This window comes from Bactrocera neohumeralis, chromosome 4 (assembly GCF_024586455.1).
Source record: "Bactrocera neohumeralis isolate Rockhampton chromosome 4, APGP_CSIRO_Bneo_wtdbg2-racon-allhic-juicebox.fasta_v2, whole genome shotgun sequence".
NCBI lineage: Eukaryota > Metazoa > Arthropoda > Insecta > Diptera > Tephritidae > Bactrocera > Bactrocera neohumeralis.
In genome coordinates this window covers 40824412-40843490 of record NC_065921.1, presented here as the reverse complement: position 1 = coordinate 40843490, position 19079 = coordinate 40824412, and the positions used below count along the sequence as shown (strand labels likewise).

The 19079-nt window shown below is 37.6% G+C and overlaps 1 protein-coding gene across 15 annotated transcripts in view; it reads right to left on the bottom strand.

Moving 5' to 3' along the window:
• The window catches only part of LOC126756213 (zinc transporter 2), a 50865-nt gene extending 32291 nt beyond the window's left edge, over window positions 1–18574 (bottom strand). For 3 of the 15 annotated variants that reach the window (XR_007666558.1, XM_050469105.1, XM_050469106.1), the window contains exons 1-4: window positions 18252–18572; window positions 11800–12912; window positions 809–994; window positions 149–311 (exon numbers count right to left, since the gene is read on the bottom strand). Coding sequence is in view for 14 of the 15 variants with exons in the window: in XM_050469105.1 (XP_050325062.1) it covers window positions 149–311; window positions 809–994; window positions 11800–12333 (883 nt within the window). In the remaining variant the exon portion in view is untranslated. The other 12 variants (XM_050469102.1, XM_050469096.1, XM_050469103.1 and 9 more) reach the window with 12 other exon arrangements.
• Window positions 18575–19079: the final 505 nt, after the last annotated feature.

Below are 19079 nucleotides of genomic sequence, written 5' to 3'. Positions count from 1 at the left end.
GAAATTGTTAAATAAATTGAAATATTTTTGTATTAAATACCGCCAATTCAGTTTAATTTTTCCACTACCAATTTTTTCGATTTTATAAAAATGTCTTTCAAGTGTAGCTGTAAAAATTGTAAATACTGTTGCCATGCAACGCACTTACCCATCCGTTTATAGCCGAAGGACATACGGTCATCGGGCGGTCGTCCGCCCAACCAAATTGCCACTAAACCGATGACAAAACTAATGCAATCGGACGCCAAGTGGGCGGCATCCGTCATGATAGCCAAACTTCCGGCCATATAGCCGCCAAGGAATTCAACAATCTGCGCAAACACAATACATAATTGAAATGGAAATGCAACGCCAAAGGCAATAGCAGCACAACAGCGAGTGTACGGCAGGCAGGCAGGCAGCAAGGGAAAGTGTCGGCGAATTTGTTGATTTGCGCGCTACAACTGCACGACTTGGTGTGAGCACACATGTATATATGTACACACACACATGCGCTGCAATGCTGGTGTTTGATTAATTAAGTGCGAGCCAGCGACCGACCGGTTGTGGGAATTTCACACGCCACATTAGGCGACGCGCGTTACTCATACGCCATGCGCGCCGCCAGCACAAAGGTGAAAATAAGTGTTGCGCTCGCCGCGGGGCTGGCACGTGCCGCCGTAACATAACACTCGCTGGATGCACTAAACACTTTTTGCATTAAACATAAGCGCGCACACACACGCGCGCGGAGGATTTATGCTGTAGTTGGCGTGTTAAGCGCGTGTGTGCGTGCGCGGTTCGTCTGCTTTGTGATTGATTTACTCACCATGAAAACGCAGCACAGCGTAATTGCTAATAAAATTTTGAATTTCGCATCTTGTGTGGATTTTGTATGCAGATTTGCGCCAAATCCGGGTAATTGGCAATGGCAGGTGGCGGCGGCGGCAGCAGCGTTGTTGGCGGCAGCGGAAGCGGTGGTGAACTGCTGGTGTGCGTGGTCATGGTAATCGCTCTGTGCGGGTGGGAGAGCAAATACAATAGCAGATGAGTGTTTACAAAAATAATAGAAAATATAACAAAAACAACAACAATATGTATTATATTTGCAGAAATGCATAAATTAAGCAAAACAACACGTATGATTGCATGTATATATGTATGAATATGTCCCTTTTTGTATGCACTTGTATGTCTGAAAAGTGGCATGAAATTGTTCCAAATATATTCGCTTCGATGAATGGCTCTGCGTTAAATAAATAAACAAACAATATTTGCATACTTTCGGCCGACTTTAGTGCTCCGAACACACACGCACACATATAAAGGGTGCTTTTTTGGAGACAAGTGATTTTCAAGATGAAATAAAATGCATATAATTCAATGTTAGGGCTAAGCGCTTGGCTTTACTATAAAGGGCTTGTCATTATGTTCTTAAAATTTAGCTCGAGCAAGCGACTTGAATATATTTCAGCCGAGGGGTACAATTTTCGACTATTCTTCTCCCTAGCATCAATCGTCTGAAGCTTATATGCATAGAAAAGTGACTTGACACAACCCCACAAAGAATAGTCCAGCGGTGTTAAATCACACGATATTGAGAGCCCCGCCACATGCCCAACAAACGAGTAAATACGCTCACCCAAAGTATCTACAATAAATTGATGACTTCGTTAGCTGAATAGCTTCAAGCGCAGTCTTGTTGGAACCAAAAGTCATCCACAACAATTTACTTAAATTCAGGCACGGATAAATCATTAATGTTGGATCTAAAGCGTTTCCATTGACTGAAACATTAAGGCCGGCTTAATTTTTGAAGAAATAATAGACCAATAATTCCCTCTGCCAATAGAACACAACAAAAAGTGACTTTTTAAAACGTAACGGTTTCTAAACATTTTTGTTTGTGGATTGTGATCATTTTTAGGTTAGATAAATATGCCAATTTCTCTTGATGCCACGTATAATCTCACTTAGATAGCTAGAGACGCCTGTTCGTTGTGATGCCCCCAGAACTCTAACGTCTGAATCAAAAAGATCGCGTATATTAGCAAAGCGTCTAGAGCCCCGACAAATATCAAATCCGACCAATTCGCCGGGTTCGTAAAAAGTGTTGCAACCGGGATGCTTCAACTTAGTCTGATGAAAGTTGGACAGTAGAAAGTGTCTAGACGTTTCCACCTCATCTTTTTCGTTGCAACTTTGACAAGTTGCATCCTCCAGACTCTTCAGTCTTAGTGCATGAGTGCCAATTGGACACCTATCATTGCAGCGATGTGAGCCTTGCTATGAGTTAACAGTTCAATGGATCTTTTACATTACACTCTGAGCCAGGGGGTTTTCGTAATCCCATAAGTGCTGGTTGCAAACCATTGCTTGCTAGTTCGCGCGAAGCAAAGAAAACCCCTCACGTTCCTATCCTGATGGAATTTGGATATTAGTGCCTTTTCTTTCAACCCAGACAAGTTTAATATGGAAACAGCTTGATGCTACTACTAGTGAGGTCATGCATTCCTTGACTAGCTTTGAACTAACGGTCTTCATCCGATAGGTGACTTGGTGAGAGTCCTCACTGCTATGCAACTAAGACAACGAATGCTTTCCTCACTATTACCTCAACATTGAGCTTCCAGTATAGATTTCTATGAAGAATCAGTCCTAAGTACTTTACAGGGTGATATAGAGAGCCCCCAATGAAGGAAGGGGTACGTTTGGGATTACATACCTCCTGGTAAATAAAACTAGTTCAATTTTATTTAGATTAACAGCTCAGTCGCTTCTTTCCGTCCAGTTAGTTACCACATTCAAGGAACTCATGTTTTACCTCGTAAACGATATCCAGGAATTTTACTTTAATCATGAGAGCAACATCTTTTTCCTAGACAATCAGACGGTAGCCTCGTCCCTCAAATCATTTCAACAAGTCATTTACTACTAAATCCAGAGTAAATGTCCGCTCCGCTATGCTAGAAGATTTAGGTTCGTTTCGATATCAAACCGGCTTCCGGCCGCAGCTTCATCGCTGAACAAAGTTTTCTTGTAGAATTCGTGACCGTTGGACAATTCGGTTTGGGCACATTCACCCAGCGTGCGATGCGCTTGATAGTCATTCGGCCTCAATCCTTACACGAATTGGATTCTGTAAGTCTACAAACCATGATTCTCCAGCAAAATCTTCCATAAAGTTGATGGTCCCAGCTCCAAGGGTTGAGTGCTCGCCTCTCCTTAGATAGTCTGCTCTACAGCAGTAATAGCGTTTTGGGTGCACACTGTACGGCATCCCTGAGGATGCGCATTATTCACTGAAGTAAACATGGTGCGAAACACATCCATTGTTGTTCCAATTTCGACTCTTCTGTGCGATTATGATGACCGAATATTGGACGCAGCGCGGATTGAGTCTGTTTGTTATGAAATGGCAAACCAAACTGTGAATAACTAAAATAACAACTTTCAACAAGAATACATTGAAAAGAGTATTGTCTCATTGAAAACCACACGTCTAAGAACAACACCCGTTATATAGTTGATTGTGTTGTTGTGTTTGCCAATGCACATGCCACATGCGCTATTTGTATGCCGAAAAATTCCTGCAAACGCAACTCTATTATTTATGCCCGCAATTTTGATTTGCTACCAGCGAATTCTCGCCAGCGTTTTCAATGGAAATTTCCTATGCAATTCTAATTTATTTACATGAATTTATCATTTATTTGCTAATTGTTGTTATGCCGTTGTCGTGCTGGCGGTGTTTGCAAAGTTTTGCGTGTTTTTTGTTTACAGCCGCGGAATGCGCGGTGCATAATTCATGTGAGAAACACACACACAGTCATATATATATATATATATATATATACTCACATACACACATATATGCATATACAAATAAAAATTTACTTATACACACACACACAGAGATCGACAAAACTCATACGCTCAATGGCGCGATTTGTTTGGGAAAGCAAAGGGCGCATTCATGTTTGACTTACTCACCCGAACAAATTCACAAATACAAGCATGCAAATAAACACCCTCACACACACTCACGCATATTTCCATAGAAAAAAGGCTTGTGGCGTGCAGTTTAAATTTCACCAATGCATTTGCCACTCAGAACTGCGCGCTAAATTTCGGCGAAATGCCTTGAAATTATGCAAAATAAAACAGAAAAACAACAAAAATCGATAAACAAATGGAAAATCGAAAATTGAAAACAACAATAATCATAATACAAGTACACCATTCACCTGTGTAAACAGCGCCGACATTTTTTCGCGCATTTTTATTATTCCAAAAGTAAATATTTAATTATGAATTTGTGCAGCTACCGTCTATATTTGTGCCGTTATGCGCGCTGCATGCAAATTGTTTGCAGCTTTTTGATTTATCGAAATATGATTTGAAAGCGCTTGTTGATGCGCCACGCGTTCTCTGTATTTCATTGTCGTATTCATTTCAGTAAGTTTTTCGATACTGCAAAGCTGTTGTAATTGTTTTTGCATTTTTGATGGCGCTGCTAAAAAATGATGCATTAGTGAGTTGCCGCTGATTGCCGATGATAAAAAATGGATTGCATGCTAGACAAGCGAGTTGAAAATTCGGCAAATATTTGTGAGTGAGATTAGCTGATATTTAGAGGCAACTAACTGTATGCATTTTTGATTTTTCCCAATCTAAATTTGTTGGATAAAATAAATATTCAATAATATTGAGAGTATATTATTTTTTTATTGTGGTCATTGGCCATATTTTTTTGGATTTTGGTATGATTGAAAACTATATTCAATAATGACTAAATATTTTTGGTAGTTCCTAAAAGTTTACAAATCGTTTTACATATATCGAGAATATAAAAAATAATAAATGCTTAAATGATATACAAAAAAATTTAAATGATATAAAACACATTTTTAATATTTTTGTTATATGAAATTGGATCTTCTTGCAGTTGCAAAATATTTCATATTTCATTGGAAAGGAAATTGGTTACTGAAAATCAATTGCTGATTTCACTTCCAAATTTATAAGGTTTCAAAATTTATACTACTGTGCCCAAAAAAATATAATAACATTGTATTTATTTTGAAAATTTCCGGGATGGCCTTCAGTTCCGTCTTCGCTGCGGCTTAAATCTCTGCTATAACGTATAAAAACGGTGTTTCCGGAGCGGTCTTTTGAGCTTGGTGAACAGCCAGAAATCGCACGGCGCCAGATCAGGTGAATACGGTGGTTGCGGATCGATATGGGTTGAGATTTTGGCGAAATGATCACGAATTACGAGGGCAGTGTGGGATGGTGCATTATCGTGGTGTAAAAATCAAGAATTGTCTTTCCACAATTCCGGCCTTTTTAGGCGGATAGCGTTACGCAAACGACGCATAACGTTCAAATAGTATTCCTTGTTGACTGTTTTACCGGTTGGAAGGAATTCATAATGCACAACACCACGATAATCGAAGAACACAGTCAACATGACCTTGATTTTTGAGCGACTTTGGCGCGATTTTTTTGGTCTCGACTCTCTTTTGGCACGATATTCGCTCGATTGATCGGTTGTTTCGGGGTCGTGAGCATATATCCAAGTCTCATCGCCAGTTAAAATGCGTTTCATGACACCCTGGTAGTCGGAAAGCATCGTTTCACACACTTCAACGCGAAGCCTTTTTTCCAAAAACTCCAATGTTTTCGGTACCAGTCAAGATTTGACGCGCTTGAGGCCCAAAACATCCTTCAAAATGGTATTGGCTGAGCCTTTCGATATGCCAACTTCATCAACAAGGTCTCTGACTGTTAATCGACGGTTTTTCAACACCAAATGAAAAACACATGTATAATCAAGGAAAAGTGGCGGTGTTCGTTCGAGGCCCTGCGCTCAGGATCCTAACCCTTAGTCAGTGGAATTCTCTTTCTGTGCTTCGATGGAAATAAGAGCAGATTTTTCACATGTCGGCATTTTGATTTGTCGGCATATTTAAATTTTATCGGTATTTTGATGTGTCGACACTTTGAACTTCGGTATTTTTAGTGTTTCCCCTTTAAAATGTTGGCCGCAGCTTCGTCACATATAGTCCATCCGTTGAGTTCAATTTTCGATAACTCGTTTGAGCAATTCGACTAGTAACTGGCGAAAACCATGCTTGATGTGTTGCTTCAAGGCCTGAATTGAAGCGGAATTGTCCGCATAGATTTTAGACTTCACGAATTCCCACAGGAAAAAGCTGAACGGTGTGACTGACCCAAAACTTTAAATTATCTGCTCACCAAAGTGTTCTCTTAATACCTGTAAATCCATTGATAGATGCGATATGTGGGAAGAGGCGCTGTCTTGTTGAAACCAAATGACGCCTAGATCATAAGCTTCAATCTTAAGTAACAAATAGTCTGTTATCATGTCGTGATAACGGTCGCCATTGACGGTTAGGTTCTCACCGGCATAATTTTCGAAGAAATATTGTCTGATGATTCCACCGGCCCACATACCATACCAAACCATTGTTTTTTACGATGAAAACACCGCTCTTGTATCTCTTCAGGTTACTCTTTGTCCCAAATGGGGCAATTTTGCTTGTTTTCATACCTATTGAACAAGAAATGAGCCTCATCGTTGAACAAAATTTGTTTCGAAAACATCGAGTCTTCTTGGAACTTTTCAAGAGTCCATAGAGCGAAGTGATGTCGCTTGTGAAGGTGAAGCAGCTTCAGTTCTTGTACAAGCTATACATATTTTGTACGCTTTCAATTTAAGATCTCGACGTAAAATGTGCCAAGTCGCTCCACACGACTCAACGGTCTTCGTGCAAACTCTCAGCTACGGCTGCTATATTTTCTATACTGCGTGCTGGACGTGGCGGTCGAATATTATCCAACAATGAATGTCTGAAGTTGGGTGATGGTGTTGCGAAAAGTGCGCTCAGTAGGCCGTAAGTTGGCGAAACGAGCGAGACACATTTTTAATAGAACGTGAATAAAGATGAACGATTTGCAAACGTGGTTTAAGCGTAAGTCTTCCCTTAATTATATGCCAAACAATTCTGAACAAAAATAACATAACAGCTTGACGCACGCGTGATCAGTCAAAAAGAGGTTTTCAAAAAAGTGTCTCTACTTGGATAAACCTATACATTTTCCCTCATATTCCTATGAAATTAAACCTCGTTAGCTCTATTGAAATATATGTTTCTGAAAAAATCTCAACCATGGAAGCTAAATTTATTCTATTAGATACATGGGGAAAAATTATCTCGTGAAACCGAAATCGTTATATCCGAATAGTGAGAAAACGGATGAAGTTGGAAGATAACCCCGCTCACTCACCATATAACGGTACTATTGAAAACTACTCAAAGCGCGATAAATCCACAGAACAACTTCGAGTTAGAGAGACTTCGAGTTATGGAAGGAAATTTGTATGAAATTTGGTTTCTATTATCAAGTCGAAGTCTCTGAAACTCGAAGTTTGTTTGTGGATTATGGTGTTCGAGTTATGGAAGTTCAATTGTCTATATAATTGCTTGGATGCCGCTCCTATGGTTGACGGGCAAACCGTTTCCCCGTGTTTTGATTTTTACAAATTGCAAGAGTATAAAATGTTCGGTTGTTCCCGAACTTAGCCCTTCCTTACTTATGTGTATAACAACTTCTTTACTTTAATTTATTGAAATATCAAACATTTTGGCCAACTTAATCGATTTAAGGACAAGTTGGAAGCTGGAAATCATTATATAAGCAAAGACCTGAACTGATTTCACTAACTTTTGCCTTTGCTCAGACATATTCAAGAACGTATTTTGGCAATTTTATGAATTTATAAGTCATATAATGACCGGCATATTCAGCACCGTTATGAATAAAATACGCATATCTTACTAAATTAAGTGAACATCTAATATTGGATAAAACATAGTATGATAGAAAAAAATGGGTAATATCAGGACTAAAGTTGATATATAGTGAAATTCACCATTACAGACAGTCTTTATAAATGGACACTCCCCATAACCGGAAAAATTTCGTAAACACAACGATTTCATAAAAAAAACAACTCCTATAACCAGACATATGTACATATAATCAGACCAATGACCGCACCCGAACACTATTTTGGGAATATTTCGTTCAAATAATCTCTGATAAACGGACAAGATTTCATTAATTGTATCAAGCGAATTGTGTACAATTTTTTCTGTTTTGAGACAATTTTTTTAGGAACATTACCTAAAATGACCACATCAAAGAAATTGTCTTGAGCTGGTGCCATGTGGTTTGCGGTGGCCCAATGGAAACTAATGCGATAATTGTGATTGGTTCACTTCTGGCTGAGAATGGCTGGCATTTATTAATTCAATAGAAATATACTTAGCTCTGAGTTGCAGCTTTTGACTACGTCCGCATTTATGGACAGCTCCCTTAACCGGACAAAATAAATGACGGTGGGTGTCCGGTTATGAGAAATTTCACTGTATTTGGCCCTATGCATGTGCACATGGTAGTTTCGAATACAATAAATCATATCCATCGCAAATGACTACAACAATATTATAAATTTTGCCTGAATTTTCTCCATTACCTACAAATCGATTTCCGTCGGCTGTTTTGTTTTTTTACAAAGGATAGGTTTGGCACAATTGCCGGTCTAATCAGTTACTTTTTGGTCATGCATTGTTATTTTATTAATAAATATTGGATGTTATATGCCCTATATAAAGTGGCTTCAACCAGGACAACCATCGACGTTACAATTGACCACAACACGTGTGGGATGGGATAGATAACGATAGCTGAAAATAGAAGCGAGACCCAATTGCAGATAAAACAAGAGAAAACGTTAACTTCGGCTGCATCGAAGCTAATATACCTTTCACAGGTGCATTTCTTTTAATAACTATGTGTTCAGTTTGTATGGAAGCTATATGCTATAGTAATCCGATCTGAACAATTTCTTCGGAGATTAAATTGTTGCCTTAGAAAATAACCTGTGACAACTTTTGTGAATATACATTGTCAAATGGGAAAGTTTAACATGCAAGCATTTGATTCCGTTCAATTGATTCATTGAAAGTTTTTCTTGAAGAGCAAATGATGTTTACAAAATTTCATACAAGAATTTCGTCACCGATTCTCGTTCAAGTTGATTTATTGATTTCGATCGTTCAGTTTGTATGGCAGCTTTATATGAATTATAATGTGATATAGTGTTTGATATCGGCAGTTCCGACAAATGAGCAGATTCTTGAAGAGAAAATGATGTTTAAAAATTTCAAAACCATATTTTAACAAGTAAGGAAGGGCTAAGTTCGGGTGTCACCGAACATTTTATACTCTCGCATGATAAAGTGATAATCGAGATTTCATTATCCGTCATTTCATTATCCGTCATTTACATATTTTTCAAATACCGTATTTGTGTAAAGTTTTATTCCGCTATCATCATTGGTTCCTAATATATATATTATATATACAGAGAAGGCATCAGATGGAATTCAAAATAGCATTGTATTGGAAGAAGGCGTGGTTGTAAACCGATTTCACCCATATTTCGTACATGTCATCAGGGTGTTAAGAAAATATTATATACCGAATTTCATTGAAATCGGTTTAGTAGTTCCTGAGATATGGTTTTTGGTCCATAAGTGGGCGACGCCACGCCCATTTTCAATTAAAAAAAAAAACCTGGGTGCAGCTTCCTTCTGCCATTTCTTCCGTAAAATTTAGTGTTTCTGACGGTTTTTGTTAGTCGGTTAACGCACTTTTAGTGATTTTCAACACAACCTTTGTATGGGAGGTGGGAGTGGTTATTATCCGATTTCTTTCATTTTTGAACTGTATATGGAAATGCCTGAAGGAAACGACTCTATAGAGTTTGGTTGACATAGCTATAGTAGTTTCCTAGATATGTACAAAAAACTTAGTAGGGGCGGGGCCACGCCCACTTTTCCAAAAAAATTACGTCCACATATGCCCCTCCCTAATGTGATCCTTTGTGCCAAATTTCACTTTAATATCTTTATTTATGGCTTAGTTATGACACTTTATAGGTTTTCGGTTTTCGCCATTTTGTGGGCGTGGCAGTGGCCGATTTTGCCCATCTTCGAACTTAACCTTCTTATGGTGCCAATAAATACGTGTACCGAGTTTCATCACGATACCTCAATTTTTTCTCAAGTTACAGCTTGCATGGACGGACGGACAGACAGACATCCGGATTTCAACTCTACTCGTCACCCTGATCACTTTGGTATATATAACTCTATATCTGACTCTTTTAGTTTTAGGACTTACAAACAACCGTTATGTGAACAAAACTATAATACTCTCCTTAGCAACTTTGTTACGAGAGTATAAAAACTGAGGGACTAGATCGTATATATACAGACGGAAAGACAGACAGACGGACATGGCTAAATCGACACAGCTCAATATACTGATCATTTTTATATATACTTTATAAGGTCTCCGACGATTCCTTCTGGGTGTTACAAACTTCGTAAAAAACAGAATATACCCTGTTCAGGGCATAAAAAAAGAAAGACCGAAATGTGTGAGTATGAAGGCTTGATAAACTGCCCAACAGGGGTAGTCGTCTGAAGAACAACATCAGCTGCTCTGAAGAATATGGTCTGACGAAAGCATGCCCGATGATTGGAATTTAGTGTGCTCTGCCCAATCCACAAAAAGGGAGACCCTTCAATCTGCCCCAACTACAGTGGGATAAGCCTCCTCAGCATCGCATATAATGTTCTATCGAGCGTAATTTATGAAAGACTGAAGCCTATCGTCAACAAACTGATTGAACCTTATCAGTGTGGCTTTAGATCTGGAAAATCTGCAATTGAACAGATTTTACCATGCGCCAAATCTTGAAAGAGACCCATGAAAGGAAAATTGATACACACCACCTCTTAGTCGATTTTAAAACCGCCTTCGACAGCACGAAAAGGAACTGAAATTGGTATTCCCGCAGAGCTAATACGGTTATGTCAGCTGACGTTGAGCAATACCAAAAGCTCCGTCATGATCGGGAAGGACTTCTCCAATCCGTTCGATACCAAATGAGGTTTCAGACAAGGAGATTCCATATCACGTGACTTCTTCAATCTTTTGCTGGAGAAAATAATATGAGCTGCGGAGCTAAATACTTATATAAGATACACTCTTTTATAAGAGTGTACAACTGCTGGCGTACGCCGATGATATCAATATCATTGGCCTCAACAACCGCGCCATTAGCTCTGCTTTCTCCAGACTCGATAAGGAAGTGAACGAGGGCAAGACGAAATATCTCCTGTCATCAACTAAACAGTTATCGCACTCGCGGCTTGTCTCCCACGTGACTGTTGATAATCATAATCTCAAAGTCGTAGATAATTTCGTCTATCTTGGACATACATATTTATAAATTACAACCATAAGTAGAGATACATTAACTTTCAGACTTAACTCTCTTAATACAGTAGCTTCTAGGGAATACGATTATCCAAATACGACACACACAATGCACTCGCCAAGCCATCATTAAGTCATTATATTATGAAAACGACTGTCTATACCTAAAACTGTGCCCATAATAACAATGTCGGAGCCAACCGAAACAATAACAGTCACATAATTACAAATGTACATAACAATAGCAACAACAATTACATATTTACACCCAAACATGCACATATATGAAAATGGGTAAATGAATAGCGCCGGTGAATGTAGAAACAACAATTTATATACAAACAGACATACATACAAGTATTACACATATGTAGTACATGTGTATGTAGGTAATGAGTAAGCCTTTGTTTGATTAAATTTAATATGAATTTCACTTGCATTATCATTTCCGCCAAGCAGTGGCACCTCCATCGTTGTGTCATCCGCCTCGTAAGCGTCCAACAATAGTGATGTTGACGACGTTTTCGCTTCCATGTCGGCTAAACTCAACGCCACTACTGTTCCTGTTGTTATTGTTGTTGTCGCTGTTGCTCTTGACATCACAGCCGCTTTTGTCTGATTAATGCTGTTGTTGTTGTTGTTGCTGTTTGCGCTGACACTGTCGAAGGGACTGTACTCCCAACTGCTGCTGCTGCCGCTGCTGTGACTATTCATGCTATTGCTATTGCTGCCGCTTCTATTGTTGTTATTGTTGTTGCTGGTGCGCACTGCACGCGCCCGTCCGCCGCCGCTGCTGCTGCTGGAATCGTTGCTGCTGTCGGTGTAGAGCAGGGCTTGTAGATTCTCGGCGGCATTGTGAAGGCTTGTATGTGTTGTTGTTGTTGTTGTTCTATTATTGTTGTCTACGCCTGCTGTGGGAGCATCCTCATCGCCGGTGGCAGACGGTTCGAGTAGCAGTTGATATTTGGACATATTCCCAACTTATTTAGACACTTGTGTACACACTTACTTATATATATGTATGTATATGTGTGAGATCATATGTTCAGGTGTGTGTGTTTGTGTTTTTATTGGATAAGCTTCGATTGTGCTTTATTTGATGTTTTATCTATTTTCGTTTTCACTATACACTAGTCATACACATAGACTATATACATATGTATATGTAGAGGCAGAACATACATACAAATATGTATATGTATATACAGTTATATAGTATGTACATATGTAGATGTGTATATATTTTCATGTATATTTCTATGTTTGTTGTTGTAGTTATTTGTGCCTTTTTTATATGCACCTCGGGTAGTCGCGTGTGAGTTGTGTTATTTTTAGCTGAAAATATTATTCAATTGACTTTATTGCTGTTAATGGTGTTTGTTGTTGTTTCATGTCACTGTAGCATTGCTTTAGCTTCAATTGCTTTTCACACTCGAGGTGACAAAGTGTAAACCGAGGAAAAAATTATTAAATTTGCATTTCTTTGTCGCAATTTTAGCGGCAATTTGTGTGTTCTTTATGTGGAAAATAACCCACGGTTAATTTGGTGCACTGCAAGAAATTTTTGATGATTTGCAATATTTTAGAATCACTTGATATATTTTTGATTATGAAAGAGCCCTTAATTATTTATTTTGTTTTACCCATATTTTATAAAAAAAATGAAACAAAATTAACATTTATTTTTAATGTTGATATTTATAAATACGTTCCACAAGAAGTTCGTGTATAAGTCAGCGATATTATGATAAACGAAAGTGAGTTTCCTAAATAAGTTACACATTTAATTTTTGGTGGATAGTGGGGACATCTGAGAAGTCAGAAATATTCTTGCGGTTATTGGGTTTTCATTACGTTCGAATAAGTTCCACACTTCATTTTATTCTGGATAGGCTCTCTGTATAATCAAATAACTTAACAAATTTTCTTTTGGCCAAAACTCTTTTTTTTAGCAACACAATTGAATGCATTCCACATTCCATTACTTTCTTGGTAAGTTTTGGCGATCATTAAGACGTTGAAAATCTTCTTAGTGAAAATTGGAAATCATTTGACAAGTCAAAAATATTATTTTTAGAAAATCAGACTTTTGTTTCTTAAAGAATTCCAATGCGTTCCACATCTAATTAACCATTACTTTCTAGAAAGATTTTAAGGATTGTCTAAGAAGTGACAAATGTTCTCATGCAAAAAGTTCTAATTTTCAATGCGTTCCAATAAGATCCACACTCTATTTCTTTTTTAGTGAATAGTAGGACTCATTTGGCAAGTAAAAAGCATTATTGCTATTGCTTTGTACTCTTGTGTCCTAACACATTCCAATGCCACATGCTCATTATTTTATTGGTATTTGAGAAGTGAGCAATACTCATCTGACGAAAAATCTTTTGGCAAGTCAAAACATTATTGTGAAAAGCAGACTTTTGTTTCCTTACAAATTCCAATGCGTTCCACAATTCATTATTTTATTGATGAGAAATATTTTCAGTTCTCAACACATTACAATGCGTACCCTATATATTTCATTGTTTTTATGGTAGGCTTTGCGGAACATCTAAGAAATCAAAAATATCCTTATAAAAGGAAAGGTTTGTATTTCTCAATAGATACGAAGAAGTTCCTCTCCATTTTTTGCTTAGTGGATATTGGAAAGCATTTGAGAAGTCAAACACGTTTCAATACCATTATTTCTAGCTTCATATGAGAAGTCAAAAATATTCTTATGACAGAAATTGTTTTCTTTTCTCTATCCTTTTAAACGCCTTCCACAATTTCAATCTTTTCTTGGTAGACATTGGAGAACATCTTGAAAGTCAATAATATTCCAATGTTAAAAAAAATTATTATGCAATGTTTTCCATTAAGTTCCACACTCAATTTCATTCTTAGTGGATGTTGGGATTCATTTGAGAAGTTCAAAGTATTATTTTGACAAAAAAAGCTTTTATTTCTGAAAACGTTTCCATTCCAAATACTATTTTGTTAGCCATAAGTGAGCACTCAGAAGTCAAGTAAGAAATTTTTTCTCAACACGTTCCAATGCGTTCCATATTTAATTATTTTCTAAGTCGGTATTGGTAGGCATTGGAGAAGTCAAGAATATTTTTAAGGCAAAAAATTTATTTTTCAACGACTTCTTAGTCATTTCACTTCAGAAATGAAACTAAGGTCGTTGATAATCTTAATATCGGAACCATATCCTTCTTTCTTAAGAGGGGAACAATATATAAAACTTCCCTGGAAATATTTAATAACGATGTTAATAATTTAGTTAAGCAAGTTATCTCTTTTCTTCCGATAAAAGTGTAATTTTTCGGAAGCACCGGAACCGTAGTTTCGAACTCACGACCTATCGAATAACAATTAAGCTCTCAACCTACTTAGCGGTGGCGGCTTTCATTGGTACTTCAATTAATTTTTATCGATTTATTGCCTTCGAATTGTGTATAAATAATTCAAAAGCTATCAGAATCTTAAATAAAAATTCTGGTTCGTTGATATGGAATTGATTAGCGGGTCATAAACTATTGCCCATTAGCTCTTCTTATCTTATCTCAGAGAAAACATATAAGTTTGTTATTCTTTTTCAAATTATTGACATAAAAGAACTTTTTTGTATAATGTTCAGTAAATTGAAAATTTAACTTTTTAAAGCTTTATTTTTAGCATGCGACGCTCAACAACCTATTTGCTTAGTTTTGCTATAAATTCTCTTTCAAAGTTTACAATAGTCGTCCGCGCGTGGTCTGGACTAATTCGAGTTCTTCTTTAAAAACTGTTGGCGAACGCATTCAGTTTGCTTTGAAAACAGAAAATTATGTGAAGGAAGAATGAATATATCGACCAGATCAATGTCAAAACTTATTCGAGATGATCTCCACATGAAATTCTACCCTTTCTTATGCCGCCTTCAAATTAATCCCCACCAGATGTAATACACTTATGCCAACGCTTTTTCCAGTCCTCGAAACACTTTTCATAAGCACTTTTTGAGATGGCCTTCAGCTGTTTCAGCGAATTTATCTCCAATCTACTGAAAACGGGTTCCATTCCGATGATTGTTGGTTTGTTTGCAAAACTCATAAACCCATGTCTCATCGGCGGTTATAAAGCTCTCCATGAATGTGAGATTGAAATTTCACGATCGAGCATGTCCAAAGAAACATGTTTACAGTACTCTTTTTTAAAAAAATTCATCTTTATCGGGGCGAGTCGAGAAAGAACGCATTTCGTACCCAAAACTTCCACCAATTTAATTCTAACGGACTCGCGAGACATGTTGAGCTCCTTTGCAATCTCTCTAACACATGCCTGGCGATTTCCAATTATTATATACTTTCTTTTTTTAATATTTTCATCAGTTGAAGAGGTCGAAGGTCGTTCAGAACGGGGCATGTCTTCAAAGATGGCTCGACCGCCTTTGAAGGCCTTGTATCATACGTAGGTTTGTTTTTTTGATAAAACTGAATCACCGTAAGCCTTCTCTAACATTCGCAACGATTCCGCAAACGACATTTGGTTAGAAATATATAATTTCAGACAAATCCTTTGCCTGATATATTTTACCGCAACACTGAGGTGTATCGACCTAAGTAGCTGCTGCAAACAAATTATTTGAGAGATCGCGCTCATATTTGGCATAGTAATTGGGCATTCCACCAAGTTAGCAAAATACATTTTTCTGAAATATTGTTTACCCAGCGAATTTAATTACAATGTATTATATGGACACCGTCAAGGAGTGGATACTGAAACATTGTATCGTTGGGAAGAGTTGAAGTTACAATTATGGCACCAATATTCTTACAAAGGTTACCTATAGGACCAATAATTACAGAATCGTCTGTTAAAGGTATCACTGCCTAAAGCAGCGCTGCCAGATCGGCGGGATTGCCAATTTTTCGAGCCTGCAACAGATCGTGGGTATTTACACCCGAATTTTTTCGGATTTCGAATTTTACATGTCAAAAGATATTATCTTTATTTATATAATATGAATTCGGAAGACAAAGCTTATCATTTTATCTTTTCAATTAGCGAAGATAGAAAAAAAGCACATTCTATACTCGGTCGATCAAGAGAACTGAATGCATTTACAGTTTTTCTGTCTTACCCTTTGACAACTTGTCTACTATCTTTCTTGCACTCTCACAATGGTTCTGATTCGACGCTTTGACAATTGGCACTTCCCTTGCATCCATATATGGTATAGCATAAAGTTATGATATTGATCTAAGAACATTACCTTTTCATCCTTTACTTCTGACTTATAGCTTTTATTTTAATATGAAAGTACTATATTTTAACTGGTTTATCAATAGGAACGCTACAAAAGTAGACTGTGAATTTTGTGAAAAGATCTTGGCCTACATCCTTACAAGATCAAATTGACGCAAGAACTGAAGCCGCTTGACCACCAGAATCGTCGTATGTTCGTGAATTGGGCTGAGCAACAACTTGAAAATGTTTCGGATTTTCATCGAAAAATCATCTCCTGTGATAAGGCTCACTTCTGGCGAATGGCTTCGTCAATAAGCAAAATATGCGTTATTGGTTAGGCAGCAATCCACACGTACTCCATGAGTCGCTATTGTATACCGAAAAAATTCGGTTTGGTGTTGTCTTTGGGTTGTGCTTCTTCCGTGATGATAAAGACCGGCACGTTACTGTGAATTGGAATGATAATCCAATATTTTTGGCCCGAATTGAATGATATAGCGCCACAAGCCGCACAGCGAATGTTACAATCGATTTATTGAAAACCAAGTTCGGCTCAGTCAATTGGCCGCCTTGGTCGTGTGATTTGACGCCGTTAGACAATTTCCTGTAAAGTTAGACTGGACGTAGTTGGTCTATGCCAGCGACGATTGATGAACTTCGTACGAATATCGAACGTGAAATTGCAGCAGTATGGGCCAATTTATGCTTGAAAACTGTCGAAAATTAAAAAAAAAACTTGTGTAACATTTTGTAGTTTTTTTATTGAAAACCCCGTTATATCAGCCTAGTATTACTTGAGTTTATTATGTGATTAACAAAAATTAGTAATTTGTTAGAGTGATAAATGTAACTCGAATAATCAATTAAAGTCTAAGAAGTACTGAGTTTTATGTTTAGTGCATTTTCAGTCACGTGTTTGGTCGACGATAAACCTTTGGGTAAAATTTACAAGTTAATTTTTAATATTTTGAGTTTTTTCAGAAGATCAATCTCAATAAATAACGTCTCAACAAAGCAAACACAAGCTCGAAAGTGAGTATTTTATATGAATTCTTTTACAGACGACTATCAATGTTATTGGATTCCGGCTACTTTTCCATCAGTGAATTTTTCATATATTTTTTCGAATTATGCTTTTATGCAATTCTATATATTGCACATAAATAGTGCACTGATGTGGTTTTATATAGAAAATATGCGATGCCGAATTTTTACGGATATTTATACGCACAGTCCCACCACTTTCCTCTCAATGCACGGATTTGCAGTGCGGAATATCTAGTAGCGCCGGCCCAGAAAAATATAATTATACTATGAATCTTATTTTATTCACACGAATGAAGGGATAAGTGACTTCCGTGTAAATGGGATCTTAAATGTAAGTGAAAAACACCTCAGATCAATCTCTATCCGTTGTTTACTTAGGAATACATTATTTTCTTTGTTGCACTCCTTTGAAAGATCAGGTTTACACAGTTTCACTGTGTAAATTCGCTTTATTTACACTTTCATTAGCGGGTTAAGAGCGCGAATCACTGAAAAAGTGGCTGATGAGCTAAGAGCGACTATTTACATAAAATGATAAGAGGTCTCAAGGTTATTTTCGGAATAGACACTGTTGCTTTGCCAAATGTAATATTATGTTAATTTGTTATATTCAATTTATTTACAATTTTTTCTTCTTTCTTTCTTTATGTTGTTGTAATTTTTGTTCTGCATTAAATTTTTTATATTTGCTTTAATTTTTTTTATAAATTCCATTCCATTCTTTTCATATCACTTCATTTTATTGCTGCTGTAACTTGTTGCCATTGAACTCGCTTTTTGCACGCACACGAAATTCAAAAGGCAAAGTAAATGTTTTTTTTCGACGTTCACTTGACGCGTTTTGGCTATTCTACGCGCTCGCTTTTAATCGCGTTCATTCATAACTCGCAGCGCCGTCTTCTACGTACGATCACACCGTTGCGCTGTTTTGCTTGTACTAAATGAAAACTGGGCGGTTTGGGTGTTCCGCGATCGTCGCTAGCCTTCTTCGGCGTGTGCAAATGCCTCTCGCAGTTGTTGCTGTTCTTGTTGTTTAGTCACACTCAGCTAGACGCCCCTCTCCGTTATCGCCAGCGCGTTACATGCGCTCTCATGCGCACTCTTCTGTTCTCTTCATCACACTTTCACTCTCTCCTTCTCCCAATTTGGATCAGCTGCTCCCCTTTTGGCTGCATGAGTAACGAAATAATTTGCTTGCGCATGTGTGTGCGTGCGTAAGCAATTGCCTGATATTGCTAATGAGTTTATGGTCAATGCTTTTCACTGATAAGCCGCAAACGGGCTGTGTGGCCGGCTGTTCAGACGGGTATTACTGCTCTGCTTACGCGGTTTGAAGTGGTTTTCATGTTCGACAAGTAGAACCACATATGAGTACGTATGTATGTTTTTATGTATTTATCTTAGCATGTAAGTAGGGTGTGTTATCGCTTGCAGTAAGCACTGGTATAAAG